The sequence below is a fragment of the Notothenia rossii genome (assembly GCF_949606895.1).
Source record: "Notothenia rossii genome assembly, chromosome: 10".
NCBI lineage: Eukaryota > Metazoa > Chordata > Actinopteri > Perciformes > Nototheniidae > Notothenia > Notothenia rossii.
Window position 1 is genome coordinate 6,869,966 of NC_136908.1, and position 19,147 is coordinate 6,889,112.

The 19,147-nt window shown below is 40.6% G+C and overlaps 1 protein-coding gene across 1 annotated transcript; it reads right to left on the reverse strand.

Annotated features, from left to right (window-relative positions):
* Positions 1-8,956: 8,956 nt before the first annotated feature.
* On the reverse strand, positions 8,957-10,839 carry LOC307022063 (uncharacterized protein; the record flags this gene model as incomplete). Its single annotated transcript, XM_079654637.1, has 2 exons — positions 10,437-10,839; positions 8,957-10,002 (listed from the first exon to the last, which is right to left on the reverse strand). Exons 1-2 carry the CDS (start codon positions 10,822-10,824, stop codon positions 8,957-8,959), a joined length of 1,434 nt encoding a protein of 477 aa, XP_079510763.1. The 5' UTR covers positions 10,825-10,839.
* Positions 10,840-19,147: the final 8,308 nt, after the last annotated feature.

Here is a 19,147-nt window from a genome sequence, read left to right on the forward strand (position 1 = left end):
TCATGAAGCCTTGTTCCGATAAAAAAAAACATAAGGGTTAAATGCATTTCAGAGTAAAGTACAATGTTGTGGAATAGTCTTGATTCTGTTCTCTTGTGTATAGAGCGATGTTGGGTTGTAAAATAGCAGAAAAACAATAATATCAAGATTTTTTTTCTTCAGAAATGCCTGAAATAGTGGTTAAATTAAGCCTCCATAGTGATTATGGTTGCACAGATTAACTCCCATTTATTCAATCGTTTATTTGGCAGGGACAATGCACAGTCATGAACACTTAAAACATTCAAATGTATCAAGCGTAACAGTGCCAGAAATAGCTTTGAGCTCATTTCCATCCGCAGTCCCTCACATAAAACATTTAAGAAAATTACATTTTACAAACATAGCAAAAACAAAATACATGATATGCAAAAGGTGCAAAAGAGGAAGAGCAGCATACACAAGTATTTATGACATGGTTATACAATATAGCAGCTACGACATATAAGGTACAAGAGAAGACACCCCTGTGTTAAAGTGCATTTAGCGGTGATCGCACGTCTGTTTGTTTCTCAACCATTCTCTGAGTTGAGCTTTGAGGCTATTGAGAGTGGGACAATCCCGTATCTCAGTTGCAGGTGGTCTTTAGTCTCGTTTCCTTGTGGCTTCCCTGCTGACCTGAGACGAGATGAATGTACGTGTTGCAGCAGGAAACACTGTGGGGAGCCTGATATTGATTTTTCTCGTCTACCTTGTTATCAGTGCTTGAATTGGAATAAAAAAAGGTGCCAGTACTCTAAATCAGCAACAAGTATTTGGCACAAAGTCATAGTATATCCTATAATGCTGGTGGGTTTGTCTCTTTACTGTATATTTTAGAAAGGCTCACTGTACTTAAACAAAATGACTAAGGGACAGGGTGCATCTGAGATTAGAGGGGGTGCAGTGGTAAAGATCTATTTTTATAAGTGGGGAGTGGACCTGACACCCTCTAGTCTAGGGGGGTCCGGGGGCATGCTCCCCCGGGAACATTTTTTTAAAATATTGAAGTTAGATGCATCAATCTGGTGCACTTTGAGAGCAAAATGAAGAGATATATGGATACCTCTCAACATCCATAATGAAACAACTGTAAACAGATTTACTTTTTCTTTATGGATATAAAAGAAAGTAAAGCTTGACTCCTACTGGCTGGTTAAATGACTCCTCGTCCCTGAGGCCACTACCAGTTTTTTGTGCCATTTTGCTGGATTTATTTGTCAATAGCGTTGCTGCACAAAGTGATAGCCCTCTAGTTTAAATCTACTACCCAAAAAGAAACATATGAAGATGGGTTACTATTTAAAAAAAAATTGCAAATCTATTTGGGATAAGATTTTTTTTTAAATGTTGGACTTAAATGCATCAATCTGGTGCATTTTGAGGGGGAAATAAAGAGACTACACCCATATGAAACAAAAATGTATACATTTAAATAATCATAAAATCACAAGTACATGGCCATAACCAATAACATACAATATCCAATATGAAAAAATATTGAAACTTGTTTATTTATTTGTTTTTGGTTCATTTATAGTTGTGAGTGTGTCTGGGCTCCTGAATCGGCCTCTCCTGTCTCCCTCCTCTCCCCCCTGCTCCTCTTTGAGGCAACAGCAAAGACTAGTTTTAGCTCTCAACAAGTTTATCTTACCTTTTTTCACCTAGTTAACATTTTGTTTGTATTATTCATGCATATTTTACTAATCACTACCCCCTCAAATGGAAATATATGTTTACATAAATGGTGACCGAACCGTTTGAGACCCACTGAGATAACTTAAACTAAGTTAACTATCTAAAGACTCAGAGAGTAATTTACCTCACCAGAGCTGTAGTTATCAGCCTCTCAGTCTGACAGCAAAGGACTTTCCCTCCACCTTGTTGTTGAAAAAGCTCCTTATATCCGTTAGCGCAGCTAGCTAGCACCAGATGCTAACCACAATACACGTAACCGGTGCGCGCGCTTTCTCGCTCGCTCGCGCCACACATACACCAACACACACCCTCCCGAGCTTGAATGACACACAGAGACCAATCGAGGGCATTAGTATGATCTGTATGAAAGTGGCAATGTCGGCAGGCCACGTCATGTAGACCAGTGGTTCTCAAAGTGGGGTCCGCGACCCCCCGGGGGTCCGTGGCACTCTGCCAGGGGGTCCGTGAAAAGTTTTCAGATTCATTCATTTAAATTATCATATCATTTTTTTTTCATTATTATTTTTTTTACAAAAGGCTTCATAGTTCAACAAATAACATTTTATTTTTTTTAATCTAAAATAGTTCATAGATTACGTTCTAATCTAACGAATCTATACATTTAAAAATCAAGCGCGTCACCCGTTACCATGGAAACAACAATAACTGGTACGTCAGTCAGAGAGCGCCACTTCTAGCATCATAGGATAACACGGCTAGCATACTACGAAGATGGACCGATTTTTAAAACGACCGGTTACGGCTACAAATGAAGTAAATGAAAAACAAAAGTAAGGAAATACGATGAGGAGTATCTCCAATATGGATTTATTGAAGTGGAAGGGAAACCGAAATGTCTGATATGCCTGCGGTGTCTTGCCAATGAGGCGATGAAGCCTGCCAAATTGAAGAGGCACCTCGAGACCAAGCATCCATTATGTAAAAAAAGACCGGGCTTTTTTTGAGAGGAAGGGCGAGGACTACAGCCAGCAACAACAATGGATGGTTAATGTTACGTCTGTTTCTGCTAAAGAGCAGACGACGAATTTAGGACATGTCTGCTGATATAAAATCACAACTGCTGGAAAGACTGAGAGGGTCTAAATTCGCGGTTCAATTGGATGAGTCCACTGATGTGTCCGGCTCTGCGCGGCTCATCGCACTGGCGCGAGAGGAGAGGGAGAGCCGCAGAAGTGAGACTGACTGAGATTACTTTGAGCAACATGCAGTGGCGTCAATTCAGCCAAAGCTAAGGTATGGCAAGGTTACTAGTCACATGACTTAACTACAGTATCAATCAATATACATGCCCAGCAAATAATCATAACAAAAGTGACAAGTCTGCTATGTAGCTTTTCTGTGTGGTTAGGAAAATTTGAACTTTTTCAAATGCAGCCTCACTCACATCCCGCTAGCGCAAGTAACTATGGACACAAACACTTAACTACGCACGTCAATCAATCAATTCAGTCAAATGCGCCGTTACGCATCCGTTTTCAGCACCATGGATAGCAAGCGGCAGGGTTAGACAGCAGTAATAGCCTTTCTGACACAATTTCACTCTTTCTGTTCACTTCGTTCACTATGTAATTGCAACAATATCACGTGAACATACCAGGTAAACTGCTGTAAACTGTTAAAGTCCAAATATAAAGAGGAGAGGGAGGGAGGGAGGGAGGGAGAGAGGAGAGGGAGGGAGGGAGAAGAAAAGAGAAAGAGAAATCATATTAATAAGATGTTTGGGTATCTTACTTTGAGATGAACTTTATTAATTATTCCACAAGTGGATAACGGCGGGTCCTCAAAGCAGCAAAGTTATTGACGAGTTCATCTGCGTCCAGGGATTTTACGACAGCAGGCTCAACAGCCATCAACATGAGGTTTGGGAGCCTGTCATCGCTCATGGTGGTCCGCAGGTAAGTCTTGACTCTTTTTAAAACGGAAAAGAATCTTTCGTTGGATGCAGTGGAGACAGGAATTGTTGCTGCGATCTTGAATAGCTTGATGACCTCTGAAAAAGCGACAGACATGGTCTTCAGTCGTGTCAAAGCCAGCATTATGTTTTTCTCCTCCTCCACGTCCTCCTTCATCTCAAGTTCAAGGAAAGCTTTTGCTGTGTGACACTGGGAACTGAGAAGGGTGGTGTCGATCAGTTCATCATAGAGTTGTGCAAACTGTTCCATTTTAACTACATCCATGAAATGGGGAGATGAACAATCAAATGCCTGGATAGCATTAAGTAGCTCATCATTATCTGTAAATCGGCGATCTAACTCAGAGATGAAGCGGTCCAGTGTTTCAAAGTATAGTCTTTTTTCTTGGTCATCTCCTGTTTGTCTCTGGCCACTGGATGATCCGACAATAAACCCTGCCAAGGCTTTGGACACACTCCGTGCTCTTGCTGGTCGCAGAGGGGCAGTGTCGCTGCTTGGGAGGCCGAGCTCTGTGGAAAATGCCTTGGCTCTGCTCAGTGTGTCCTGGTACTCTTTATCTGACCTCATCTTTTCCAGCTGGGCCTTAGTACTCCGTATGAGGTTGGAAGCCATCGTGATTGCAATGTCTTTTGTCTGAAGCTGTTCAGACAGTCCATAAGTGAGATTTAAGATTTTTTCTAGGACATGAAGACGCACAACAAAAGTGACTGTCAGCATATTTGTCCGAAGTCCAGCAGCTTCAGTTGAACCCTCTGCATGAGCATCAATAGTGGCATCTAACACAGCTAGTATAGCCTCGTAGCGCAGTTTTATCTTCTGTAGAGCCCTATACCAATACAGCCACCGAGTGGGACAGGTGCGCTCCAAGTGCAGTATTTTGTTGTGTCCCAACTTGTTTTGAGCCTCAATGAAAAGCATGTGTCTGGTATTGCTATTTGCAATACAAGTATATAGTGTTTGAACAACACCAAAAAACTCTGCCATCTCTGGTATTTCAGTTATCGAGCTCACAAGCACAAGATTTAGTCTATGTGCATGACAGTGTATATACGCTGCATGCGGCACTTTTTCACGTATTAAAGCCTGCACTCCACGCACATTACCCCGCATAACACTTGCACCATCGTAGCATTGTGCAACACACAGCTGAATATCTAAACTCGATAATTCCTTTATTATTTTCTGGGCCAGGGATTCAGCTGTCAGGTCCTTCATGTGATAGGTTCCAATGGCTCTTTCCTTTATAATCCCGTCATGTACATAACGGATCAAAACGGCCAGCTGCTCCTTCTTAGACAGGTCTTTCGTTTCATCCACTAACACTGAAAAGTACCGTGCTTCTCCTACTTCATTTATGATTATACTTCTGATATTTTCCCCAATAACTCTCACCATATCATTCTGGGCTTCTGGGGAAGAATAGTGCGCATACCTGCGTTCCTGTTTGCTTTTCACGTTCCTGTCATCTGTTGCAATAACGTCCAAAAGTTCAAGGAAATTTCCTTTATTTTCATCCTCATCTCTCTCGTTGTGGCCACGGAGAGGGAGGGCCTGTCTTCCCAGAAATGACGTGATTTTGAACAAGGATTTGACGTGAGCCCGGTTCTCCTGCACCTCATCTGTCCTGTTTGCGTCAATCCGACTTGCGATGGATTCCTTATGTCCGCTGATCACAGCCTTAAAGTTAGACCACGCTAATGCAGCACAATTGTGTCTACTGCTCCCTTGATGATCCCGGAGATTTTTTTTCATGTTCTTCCAACATGTGTATCCAGTGTCTATGAACACACGCAGTCCATGCCTGTCACCTGTCAGGTTTAACCCTAACCCTAACATGTCACCCATTGAGCATGTTTGGGATGCTCTGGATCGGCGTATACGACAGCGTGTTCCAGTTCCTGCCAATATCCAGCAACTTGGCACAGCCATTGAAGAGGAGTGGACCAACATTCCACAGGCCACAATCAACAACCTGATCAACTCTATGCGAAGGAGATGGGTGACATGTTAGGGTTAGGGTTTAACCCTAGGGTTTTCGGACCCCCCCAGACCCCCCCAATAAAGTAAAACTGCACGTTTCAGAGTGACCTTTCATTGTGGCCAGCCTAAGGCACACCTGTGCAATAATCATGCTGTCTAATCAGCATCTTGATATGCCACACCTGTGAGGTGGGATGGATTATCTCGGCAAAGGAGAAGTGCTCACTATCACAGATTTTTTCAGATTTGTGAACAATATTTGAGAGAAATTGTTATTTTGTGTATTTAGAAAATGTTTTAGATCTTTGAGTTCATCTCATGAAAAATGGGAGCAAAAACAAAAGTGTTGCGTTTATATTTTTGTTCAGTGTACATCTCCTGTTTCAATCTGCTAATCCAGTTAGTGCAGTCCCATTAAAGCCCTGCCGTACAGAGCCATCAGTCTCTCTGTTTATAATCCCTCAGTAAGCCATATGTTATTTATATCTTCCTCACCTGAACACAAATTGTATTCTGATCCGGCTGATTCAGATTCTCACTGAGATCCATAAGGTTTTCTCTGCGTTGCATTTGTATTCCTGTCAGAAAAAAATATGGTGTCTAACGGTGGAGGAAGAAGTACTAGGATCTCATATTCTTCTAGCCTTGTGTCGCAGCCACAGCTGAGGGAGTCGTCTTTCAATCAGAAGGTTGTGGGTTCAATCCCAGCGCGTGCAGTCAACATGTCAATGAATTATTGGGCAAGATACTGAACCCTGAGTTGCTCCCGATGGCCAGTGTGTGTGAATGTTAGCTTCCTTGAGCAAGTGGTACTGCTCACCATGAATGAGGTGTGAAAGGGTGAATGATAACATGTAGTATTTAAAGCGCTTTGAGGGGTCGTAAAGACTTGATAAACCACTATACTCTGTAAGTACAGTCCATTTACCATATTTAAAAAAAACTAAATATGGAAGTATCAAAATGTAGAAAGTCTTTATTACAAGTAAAAGTCTGGCATTCATTTTCTAACTTAATCACAAAGGTATAAGAATCCAAATATACTGAAAGATCCCAAACAGAAAGTTCTTCCTATGCAGAATAACCCTTTTCAGAACAATGTGAAATCACTGCATAATGATAATAACTTCATTTACTATGCACACATTCACCTTCAGGATGGATTTGAATAACTTTTGATGATCCTCTGACCTTTCAAAGTGCCATCATCGGGTCAGACGTGCAATCCTCCTATCAGTGTTTACTTGTAGGCCTACTTTGCATTTCATTCTAAAGTCCAATTGTTAGCATGCATTACTTAAACTAACTATTTAATCTACACACTTAAGCATGTTCAGAAAGACAGCATCACAGAACCAGCAGCATGTTGTGAAGCACTCAGGATCAAAAGAGTACAAAGTGCTTCTATTCTGGCTTTTATTTAATATATAGCCTATTATGCTCATGATTTCTTTAACATGGCCTGCAGGCATCGCACATAAAATCATGAGCCAACATTAGAGGCCATTTTGGTATACGGCAGAAAGAAACAGCTAGAGAGCACGCTCTTAAACCTGTGTGATGAACGGTTATTGGGGAATAAAAAGCTTGAATTGCTAGGAGACACAAGATTTAAAGAGTGCTGTGCAGCATAACCGTTTTACTGACATTAATACATCTTCATACTGAGCCCATTTGCACTCTGTTTTGGGTAAAGGTGTCGAGCTTGGGAGGACTGGCAATAAAAACACAAATAAAAAGGAGAAATCTGAGAATCAAATGTGCAAGAGGAAAGTACACTGTGTGACATCTCTCATATTTAGCTTTGATGTCGTAGAAGTGCTTTATTCGCGAAACTGCATCAGTTACGAGCTGCTTAAAAACTCCCTAAGGACGCCATAACAAGTCTTATTAAGAACTGATAATGGTGTGTGTGTTTGTGTGGGGGTGTGTGCACTGGTGCTTCATGGATTTAATCATATTACTGGTGCTCTCTCTGGACCTGAAGGTGAATCTATAAATGAGAGATGAGTTGGGTGCTCGTATAAAATGTGTCCCGGGGTCAGTAACCAACAGGCTGATACCTGGGATTCATGCTGCAAATGTATTATTCTCTGTTGGTTTTCCAATGGAATAAATGAAATAAAAATGTAGGAGAAATGGGAAATCACCTGAGACCATAGGCGCTTTCACACCACAGTACTTTCCCCACAAAGGTTCATGAGAACTTAGTTCATCAGAACTCTTTGGTTCTGATGAACTAAGTACAGATCGCGTTCACACCGGAATAAGTCCCTGAGGGTGGATTAGGCAAATGAAGCCGCTGACGTCACTTCTTCTTCTTCTGCTTTGGGTTTACTGGCAGGCCGCAAACAACTTCACAGCGTATAGACAAGTTTACGCGACAAACCACGGGTAGCGCCATAACCCTACACAAATGCACTTCATTTCCGCCGGAAGTCTTTTGCACAGCGTCTGTCGGTGTAAACCGGTGTAAACAGTCAGACGGGCACTGGTGTAAACACAGCGATTTCGATGCTAACAGTGATGCTAGCTTGGGAACACGATTCTACTTCTTTGACTGGAGATGGCGTTACTCTCCCCCACCCGAATTCAGTGCAAAACTGGGAGGATAACATGACGACGTGGCCCAGCATAACGTACAGCAAAATTTGCTCCTACTTCGTTCAATCCATGGCAATAGATGGAAAAGCAATGGACAGTCTGAAGGCATATCATAAGGCTGCGCACATTCTACTTTGCCCACATGCTCCCGAAAATTGTTGACGATTTTGTTGAGGGAAGGTTACAGTTCTGCAGTAAATATCTCAGCATTTTAAAACCAAAATAAACTGCCTTATTTAGGTCATGCCCACAGGAGCCAACAGTTGTCTGTTGTTTACATAATGCACAATTTACATGATCTCTTTATGCTGTGCAATATATCATATGTGCCTGTACTGTTTGAGTGAAAATAAAGTTTGATGTAATTTAATTTCATTATTGCACTGTTATTGCATTATTGCATTTCATATGTTCCTTAGAGTGCTACAATTTCTTTTAACACAGTTCATCATTCATATTAAGCTCATACTGTACATAAATAACACTGAATGAATTAATTGTTGAGAGGAAACTAAAGAAATGGCTTCAACAAGAAAGATCACATGTTTAATCCTAACAGGTATTACAAATTAAAATATAAAAGCAGCCCACACCATTACATCACTATGAAAATATTCATATATAATATTAAAAAATACAATGCATGCAGTATTTGTTGTGTTTATCTGTATTTAATGAACAACATGGCTGGGTGTTGGTAGACAGGGACACGAGGCAAGATTCTAAACCTCACGAGGCACTCTGATCAGTGGACTCTTCAGGTTAACTAGGCCAGCACAGATGGTTAAGATGTTGTCCAGTTTCGGTGCCATGCTGATGGGAACGGTCTGGGATAAAATCTTAAAGACCTTCAGTCTCTGGATTGCTCTTTCCACGTGTATGCGGACATTGGCTACTCGCCTGGTGCGTGTCGTCTCCTCATTGGTCAACTGATTGCGCCTGTAGGTGAAAGCAGGGATGTTCAAACTGACCCTTCTCTCATCAAGCAAGTCTCGAATGGTGAACCCAAGGTCCGCCATGACCTCATCACCAGCCCTCAGATAGTCTAGAAATCCACTGTCCATGGTGATAAACTTATCGCTGCTTCTGCCAGCATAGGCGTCAGATATAAACATGATTAGCCCATTAGGGGCCACAGTGACAAGATATTTCACAGTGTTGCGTGATTTGTACTGGCTGAAAGTGTCACTCCTTGAGTCGTGGTTTGTGGCTCTCTGCATGGCACTTTCGGCACAGTCAATGATGCAGGTGGTTCGAGGGTAGTTCCTCTGAAACGACAAGGGCATGGTGGCACGAATTGTCTCTCTTGGAAGCCAGGGGATCAGGACTTTGAACTGTTCACCCATCACGTCAATCCAGTGACTAATCACAATGCTTGCCATTGATGTAGACACATTGAAGCGGTGAGCAATATCTCCTAATATTAGGTTTAGTTTTAGCTTCATCAAGGTCATCAGGATTTGGTCAACAACAGGGAGGGTAATTGATGGCTTACTGAAAGGCAACAACACCGTCACCAGGGTGAAAAATTGAACCATACGCACTCCTGTATACAGCCGGGACCTAGCATCATCAATGACCGTGGTGCTAGTCACAGTAGGACCCATTTCTGCCTCGCACTGTGTGGCCTTGTCTATTTTAACAGACTGTGTTGTTGAAGAGTATGTGTGGTCAATATGTGACGGATCCTCCCATTGGGTCTGGGCATCTTGAAATGTTGGTGTAGCAGGCTCAGTCTCACAGGCAGGCTGACAGGTTTCAGGAGCATCTAAAAAGGGGAAGAGAAAACATGGATGGAGCTAAATTAATGCAGGCATAGAGTCCAGGCAGGCATTTGGGGATCAATAAAGTATCTATCTATCTATCTATCTATCTATCTATCTATCTACACGCAGGCGCGCACACACACACACACACACACACACACACACACACACACACACACACACACACACACACACACACACACACACACACACACACACACACACACACACACACACACACACACACACACACACACACACACACACACACACACACACACAATTAATTAATGAAGTAGCCGTCCTGGGCATTGTTTGTCCCATCTCCAAAACAATCAACTGCCTTAGCAAAAATACCGGTAGCAATGTTAGTGTATGACAACTTATTCATAATTAACAGTATTGTCAGCTTCATAGCTAAAGTTGCTGAACTTACCCTCAGCTTCAAGTCTGCGTTTCTTTATCTGGGGGGAGGCAGTGGTCCGCTGGGTGAGTTGACGTCTCTTTGGCTGGGGAGGGCGATTGTACCCCAACCACAACGCTGGGAAAGGATTATCCTTGGTTGGTTTTTGGTCAACAAAGTGATAGGAACAAACAAAAACGTTGCGGGGTGGTTTCTTTAAATTCAATGCCTTCAGCCAGGTCCTTGATTCCGAGTCGGTATCAGGCTTGCGAAAAAATGTCAACAATGGAGCGCATGGACATTGCCTCTTCGTAGCTGGTTTGTGGTCGTAGCACTCTCTATCTAACCACTCGTTCAGGTGCTTTCTCGAGTGATTGCAACCAACTACCGCACACGTAGTTCCCGAACCACTTTTCTTCATATTGTAATTGTTATATCCTCTTTGTCTCTGCGATATCAGTGCTTTGTCGGCACAACGGAGCTAGCTAGCAAAACAAACCCAGTCCGCCAAAACGGAAGTGCATTGCATCGAAGGGAGGAGTTCAGGATGTAGAGCGGAAACGGCTCAATAACTTGTGTATACTGCCGCCCAAAATCCCCGGCCGGAAGTTCCCGGAGTTAGGGACTAGCTTCAGTAGAAGCTGCTGGGACTCCCAGCAGCTTCTACTGAAGCCTTCAGAGTAAATCACCAGAACGCCGACACCTCCTCATCTCCACCGCTCCCATGTTTTATTTTGTGTTGCCATAAGTTAGTCTTTCTGCGCTGGGCTAATGCTAATGCTAATAATGCTAATGCGAGGATAATAAAATGGTGGCTTCACAACACCTTTTTTGAGTTTTACGGGGCGTGGTTTGCAATCCGCCCAGCCAATCAGAAATATAGCTCTTTTCTCACAAGAGACCCGCATGAGAGTCCCTGCTCTCTAGCAGGGACGGAAAAGGGGGTAAAAAGGTTCTCATGAACTCATTTTTAATTCCGGCTCTTTTTGGTGTGAACATAACATTTCGGAACTATATTGGGACTAAAGTGGGAAAAGTACTCTGGTGTGAACGCGGCTCATGAGACCTTGTGAGGAACTGGAGAAGGTATGTTTGCAGGTATTGCACGCTCACTGAACCCCTGCAACATCTCAAACAAAACAGCAGGTTGGTCGCTTTCTAACCAGGTTTCTGTAAAAAAAGTCAATGTTAAGTTCAGATTTGGGTTTGGTATTAACTACACCTTGGCTAATAGAAAACAGAACAAAAAAATGTGTATCTTCATGGTTGTTTGCACTTCTTGTTAGTGGCTTTGGATCAGCTAAAGAAAATGTACTGTAATGTCGTAAGAAAAGGTTTTATTTTTTAGTTATCGAACAATTCTAAAATAAATCACTGTATTGTGTGATAGGCTAAAGGGGCGGGACATCTCGAATTGGTTGACCAATCACAACAGAGCCGGCCAGCTAACCAATCAGAGCAGACTGGGCTCTTTCAGACAAATACTAAATACCATGCTTTTAGTTATGGGTATAACGGAGATTAATCTTTTTCTCCCCCGGTTGTGTTTGTATTTGTATTTGTCTCATTTCAACATTATTATTTCAAATATATATATATTAACCGGTGGTAGCTAAATCATCCTGTTTCCTATCAAGTAAAGCTTTTAAGCACAAATGTACTCATGATGACTTCATATGTACTGTGTATGATTGTACTGCATATCTTGTAATATGTTTTTATCGATTACCAAGACACTATTCACCCCCTTTATAAAGGTTAACATATAATGAGGAAATGAAACCACAATATTTATATATGTAAGGAAATAACTTTGTGTTTACCTGGTGCCCCTTTGTCTTGTGATTAGTCTTGTCTGCATTTAAATTCTGGTTTTGCTGTTAGTTGTCGGAGTCTTGATGATGTTGGATGCTTATTTCCTGAGAGAGTTTTGTTTTCTTGCCTTGTTTCGCCCAGCTCCGCTAAGTTGCCAATGAAGGACTTTTGTTTGAAGGGACTGTCTTCTGGGTGCTTTGTGCTCTGCTCTCCAGACTTGACAGACTGCCTTAGAGTAAACGCTTGGGACCAGATGAAGATAAATCACCTCAGAGATAAAACATTTGGCACTGGATCGAAAAACCCTGTTGCCAAAATGACTTTCCCTCTCCATGTGGTGCACCTTATCTTCATACATCCATGTTGGTTGGCAATCCTTCACACCCCCAACACGTCCATATGGCCAGACGTTCCTGCAGCATGCTGACTCTGCAGGAGAGGGTCAGACTGTTATCGGAGAGAATTCCCACAGGAGCGCTGCGATAATGCATATTTAATCTGCTTTTATGATGAAACCAATGTCAGCGTTAGATGGCGAGTAGCGCTGTTATTTCTGGCGATAAACAACATAACGGGCTCTAGCTGGGCGTTGTGATATATCACACTTCCAGGAGGTACAATGTGTTTTTAAATTTAAGACGACATCACTTCCCCTGCAGCTTTAGAAAATGTCTCTCAGTTCCCAAAAGTGCAATCTCTCTGAACATGTCCGTCGGCTGAAATAAACACAAACCTGGTGAAAGAATATGCATTATTAAACCTTTAAATTAAGCATACCTGATTACTTCACTGTTAAAAGACACAATACATCACCAAGGAGTAATCACGAGTTCTTCAAAGGATGAATTGTATATTTGCTACTCGACATATTCACAAAGAATTCACATTTTGTAAAAGATGGATTAGCTTTTCAAATTGGAAGCTAATGCTGCAGTTATTGTATTCCAACTTTAGCTTCAAATTCATATAATAATATTAATAAAAAGCGTATTCTCAAAGAAAACATGGTATTTTTTAAGTTCACATTGTGCTCACATATTGCATATTCCTAAATAAATCAGTTTCGATACCAATTGGTTTCTGTGGCACGTTCCAGCGGGGTTCCTTCTCTCAGTGTTGCCCGAGGGCAATAACACTCCTATACATTCGTAACTTAACAAATCCTCAATGCATTGTTTTGCAGCATAAATAAGATCCGTACCCTCAGCATTAAAATACAATATAAGACCTGTTTGTTCTTCATGAAAATCTTCACAATTTCTGTGAATTTTCTTTTCATAAAGTAAAACTTAAATATACATAGTTTTCCGTATACACAATGAAACTGCGGCTACAGTTTTATTTGAGCCACCGGCAGCAATTTGCATTAGCTGCACAGCTCATTACACATTGTGCCCCTAGAGCCATATTACATACAGTAATGTGTAACATGTGCATCATGTGTGATTGATACCGTCTCAAACTCTTCTCCTGTGGCTGCAGAATGCTTTTCCTTTAATTAGATTATTGCAGATTTCTGACGCGTGCATCAGTCACAGCAGTCCAGCTTTCACATGATTTAGAGTCTATACACTGCCTGCTGAAAGCATCGCATGCATCTCTCACCACACTGCACATTGTGTACTACATATTGCACACAAACATTGTGACCCTGTGTCGTGTTTTTGGTGGTATTTGGTCGTCAACCTATTTTTATTTGTGAAATGTTGAAGTGATCCGACTGACTGTATCTTTATTTCTTCTGTTTTTGTTTTTTCTGAGATGGGAACGTCATCTCCTACAGTATATGTTATTGTTATGTCCATGTTTGTGTCTTTAGCCTGTACACAATTAAAAAACATTGTGACATCCCAGAGTGATCCGATCTGATCAGCTCATTTTCAGACAGGTTTTTAAATCGATGGATCAGGACAAAAAGAGTGAGAATCTTTTTTAACACAGAGGGTACACACGTTGATGTATAAAAGACATGAAAAAACGAATTTTGCATATTAGGTGTCCTTGAATCTGAATTGCACATAAGAACAAAGTGGAACATTATAATGCCATCATGGACAGACATCTGTAGTTGATATACATGCTTTTATTTAATTTGAAAAAATGGTTGCATTTACAACATAACCTTTTCACATACAATTTGATCCACAAGTTCAAATGTGCATAGCATTGTAAAATTGTTTGCAAAAAGTAGTTTAATACAAATAAGAATAATGCATTTGATTTGTAAAGCACCTTTCATGACTAAAAGCAATCCTAAAGTGCTACAAGGGGCATAAAATACATACTTAAGTTTAAATGTCTAAGACTTTTTTTGTCATTTGCACCGTGGGGAGGAATTTTACACTCTGAGTTCAGGCTCTTCAATAACATGTCAGAGGGTAGAAATTGCACACTTAGTAAAGTGAAATGGTAAATAAGGAGTGATTTTGGACACAGCCTTGGTCTGTTATCTTGGAGCCAGCAGGACTTTGGCTGCCGCCCTCCAGCTCTTCTTGATTACAGTGATCTGTAATCGCCTGTATCGATGCATCAGCACAGCTCCACATCTCTCTCTGTGCAAAGACTGAACCATGTCTTTATGTGCTTTCCAGAGTGTTAAAGCTATTCTGTGCAAAGTTCTGCTATGTCTCTGTGAACTTCTTTCACAAAGTTTATCTTGCAATCATTATCTCAAGCTGAGGGCCTCATCATATGACTTTGCGTGGGGCCTCATGTTGGCCCTGACTGCACTCAGATATTGGGTCTTGTTTTTGGACAATGCATCATCTTGTTAAGTAAAACAATCTTATTTTGAGTTGCACTGTATCTCAGATGAAACACATATCTTTTTACATATTTATTAGAAAACCACCAACCAACATCAGAAAACAGAACACTTTTGAGCATGTGCGGCTTATATTGTAACACAACATTTCCTGATTCTGGTTCACAGTTCAAAATGAGTTCTCCCAGATAATCTGATTTATCTAAATATCCCTTCTTATTTCCAGAAATCTTACCAAGCTAATTTTCACCTGTTCTATTGGCAGATTTGTTTCACCTATTTCAAGTGAAAACAGCTTGTTTTCATTATTGTTTAATTTGTTTTTGCAGCAGCATTTTTTCCAGTCTACATATTAAAGTTCTCGCTCTATTACTGTGAGACTGACCATTGAGCGGCCCGACCAAGCAAGGAGGCAGAGGCAGAACGTCCAAAAATATAACCCGACGGGGGCCTTTATTAAAATCATGTGCACATAGTTCACAGCTTCAATCCTGCTGTTCTCCGTGAACACATCCTGCAGCCACAAAGATCTCACACCCACTCCCTTCCTAACAAGACACAGCACCTAAATACACACACAGACTAACAAGACACAGGTGGGGGGGGGGGGGGGAGGAGCAAACACAGGTCACCAGGTGAACACAATTGGGTAATCAGCAGGAGGGAACACAGAGACGACCGGAAACAACAGACAAGATGGGGGTGAACACTTATACCATTAATGCCATTTAATAAATAACTCTAGTAACGGCGTCTCGTCGTTACCATTACATGTCAATTGTTGTATCATTTATTATTAATATATTCCAAAATAATCAATAATGTCCGAACCTGCCTGAAGTGCACACCATGGTTTACAATAATCCCCATCTTATTACAGTTATGCTGCAGGTAGGGAAGTCAAATAAGTAAACTAATTTCCCCCCTCAGTGGCGTGGCACAAGATGCTTTTAAAATAAAAACTGCTCACACTCCAGCAGGTTTACGTTCTACATCTGGAGCCTGAAGGAAAGATGTCTCCTGGGAGAAATGCAGCATAAACTTGGAGGAAGCTGCACCAGATGTTTGCTTTATGTATTTACCCCAGTGCCACATTCGTGTTAAATGCAATTAAGCTCAGGAAAACTTTAATCGCCCTCTCTTGCAACTTCATCCCATAGACAACTGGCCATCACTGTTTCACTGAAGATATTACCAATGCTTGGAAAATGTTACTGTTAAAGTTTTTCCAAAAATGTCATGGTTTTACAAGAGGGTTTGAGCCAGCCTATTTTACAAGTTTAAAAAAAGTCAAAAAAACTTCGAACACAATGAACTTAAGTGCTCATGTTGATTAATGTGCATTGTCCCTTCTTAAATACCAGATGTTCCACTCTCTAATCTTATTGGCAAACTTTGAAACCATTATCTTTGCCTCTCTTTTAGTGGGAAATTGGCACCATCATCCTTCACCTTGTAATCATGATATCCATCAACCAGGGTTTCCTTCATCCTCAGAAGCTGTGCTCTACATGACATCCTCCCATATCTTCAGGTATTTCCTTCACATCTTCACCACCTGGGTTAAGTCTCCATGTGGGGAAAATTCCTTTACTACTTATTGCGTGGGCACCCACTAAAAAAACAGGGAATTCAAGTTGTTTGCAGCCACACTCTAAAAACAAATGCCTTGGCTCAACAAAGAAAATCAACGCAACAGTTTGCATCGACGTTTATTGAGTTAAGACAACTTCTAATGAAATTGTCTTAAAGCAACAAAGTTATTTGAGTTAGGGGAGAAGGCTTTTCCTCTACAATCAGATGTGTTTTTAATTATCACTTACTTAATAATTGGTATAATATAAGTTGTTCCGATTAGTTTTACCACATGATTTAAAAGGGATTTAAAGTTGTATGTACTTAATTACCATCATTGTGAACACACGTTTTTAAGTTGACAACCATTTGTAAATTAAGTTGCTCCAAATATATTGTATTTAATAGTTTTTTTTACACTCACAGTAGCCTCTACTACTTTGCAGTTCAAAGGCTTCTAATTTTGGTCAAACAGCAATTTGCCTACAGTGCAACTACAAGGGTATCTACTGTATTTGAATGACAAAAGATGAAACTCACCTTAAAATGTCCTTTGTATATTTCTATTTGTCTTAACTGTTTGAACTTGTCCAGGCATGTTAAGTGGGAGTGGACTTGAAATCCTTAACTCAAGGTTTAGAATAATTAAGTTATCAAGCCAATTGCATTACTTAGTACAACTTGAATTTAGTTTAAAGAGAATTAACCCAGAAATCAGAGTTGAAATTAAACACAATATTAAGTTGATGTAATTACCGGCATTATTACTTCAACACAACTTATAAATTAATGTTTGCAACTTAAAATGTTTATCTCAATCAATTAACTCACATTTTTATCTTGCAACCATGCATTTAATTAAGTGGAGGTGAAAGGTCGCCTGAATTCGTTTTTAGAGTGCAGGAGGCGTTTTCATGTGTTTCAAGAGGATGTCATTTGTTGTGCTGTTGGTTCAAATATCAGTCACAGGGGTCGGTTACTGATTGGTTGCTGAACTGTGTTGCAAAAAGTTTAAGCATCCCCAACTTTGATTTGGTAGCACTTTGCTGCAAAATCAATGCACCTGCAGTCCTTTACATAGAATACTATTCCTCAAGTTTATTATGCAACATGTCAATAGAAGTGGAAAGACTGATTTGCAACGGAAGCTGCCAAATCCAGCTTTTCACCCCAAACTCCACCCTTTTTTTAATTATCATGTTTTAAATAGAAGTAATATAGAATTAGAATTGCCTCATATTCCAATTTGTGCTGGATAAAACACAGTTTAGCTTTTAGTTTAGTGTAAAACGTTGCTGTAAGGGTTGTATTATGTTCGGTTGAATTTCAGTTTTTTTTTTTTTGGCGTTGTTGAAGTAAATTGCATTATTCATAGAGGTGTGTCTGATATTTGTTTGCTTGCCTACATATCTTTGTCCCTTGATTTGGGTATGTGTGTAAAACGCTTTCCACCGATTGGTCCTGTTGCCCAAATGGAACTGTTAGACATGTTAATGACTTGAAAGCCTTTCAGTGAGAAGAAATCACTGTTGTTCAAACTGTGCAGATTACATTTCCCTCCATGTGTGCCTAAGCTCACCTCAGCATCGTCACACTGTGGGAGAAAAACCCAACCAAGTTGAACTGCCAACACACATTCCCCTCTCCACAAACCACCCGTAAGACAAAGGTTAGTCAATGTCTTCTGACGTTATTGGGTGTCATCTGCTATTTAAGTCGCGGCTCTTTGACCTTCTCTGAAATATCTGCCCTTTTATCTAAATGGGTGACAACACTGTTGACATTTCAAATGGTGAATTCCAGGATGTTGTGGTATTCATATGTTCATAAGAGGCATTTTAAGATGCACTTTATTTCACTTTGCTGTTTTGGTTTACTGTCAATGCTCTTATAAGCGCCATCCGTTAGCTTTATGCTGATGTTAAGGTTCAGATTATCCCCCGTTACACCACCTGCCACTAACTAGCAGACAATTAGCAACTATCTGCTGAACACCTTGGAGCATTTAGAAACTAAATCAAGAAATACCTAAAGTCTGGACTGTGAAGGATCTCAGTGACTGATAGACGGACTAAGCAATGTTTCGTTAGTAATTTCCTTAAGACATGTTGGTTTTTAAAGCTTCAGTGTTAATTCAACCCATTATAAGTGGACGTATGTTGATATTGATTTTAAGCAAAGTGTTTAAAAGCATTCTGACTGGTAGTAGTAGAAGTTTGCACATTTGCTGTGTTATACTGTGAACTTCTGTCTTGGAATAAGCTTCATCTGTCAACTAATGTGTGTTATTAAATGGGACTTCTGTTTCCATTTGACTACCTGGAATCAAAGTGGATGTTTTTGCACAATTGATTTGTACCTTGCATGAGTATGATTACCCTCCTCAATGCTACACTGCTCAGCTTTTACATCAGCAACAGGTAGTAGTTTTTTATTACATGTTATTGTAGAAAAGAGCACCAATGACAAGAATGTCCATACTATGCAGTCTACCTTCCAATTAAGCTTCATATTGTTTATATTTTCGAGATGGAGGACCCTTTTACCTTCCATTAGCTACTTTATCACTCATTCCCTCAGTGTTGAGAAA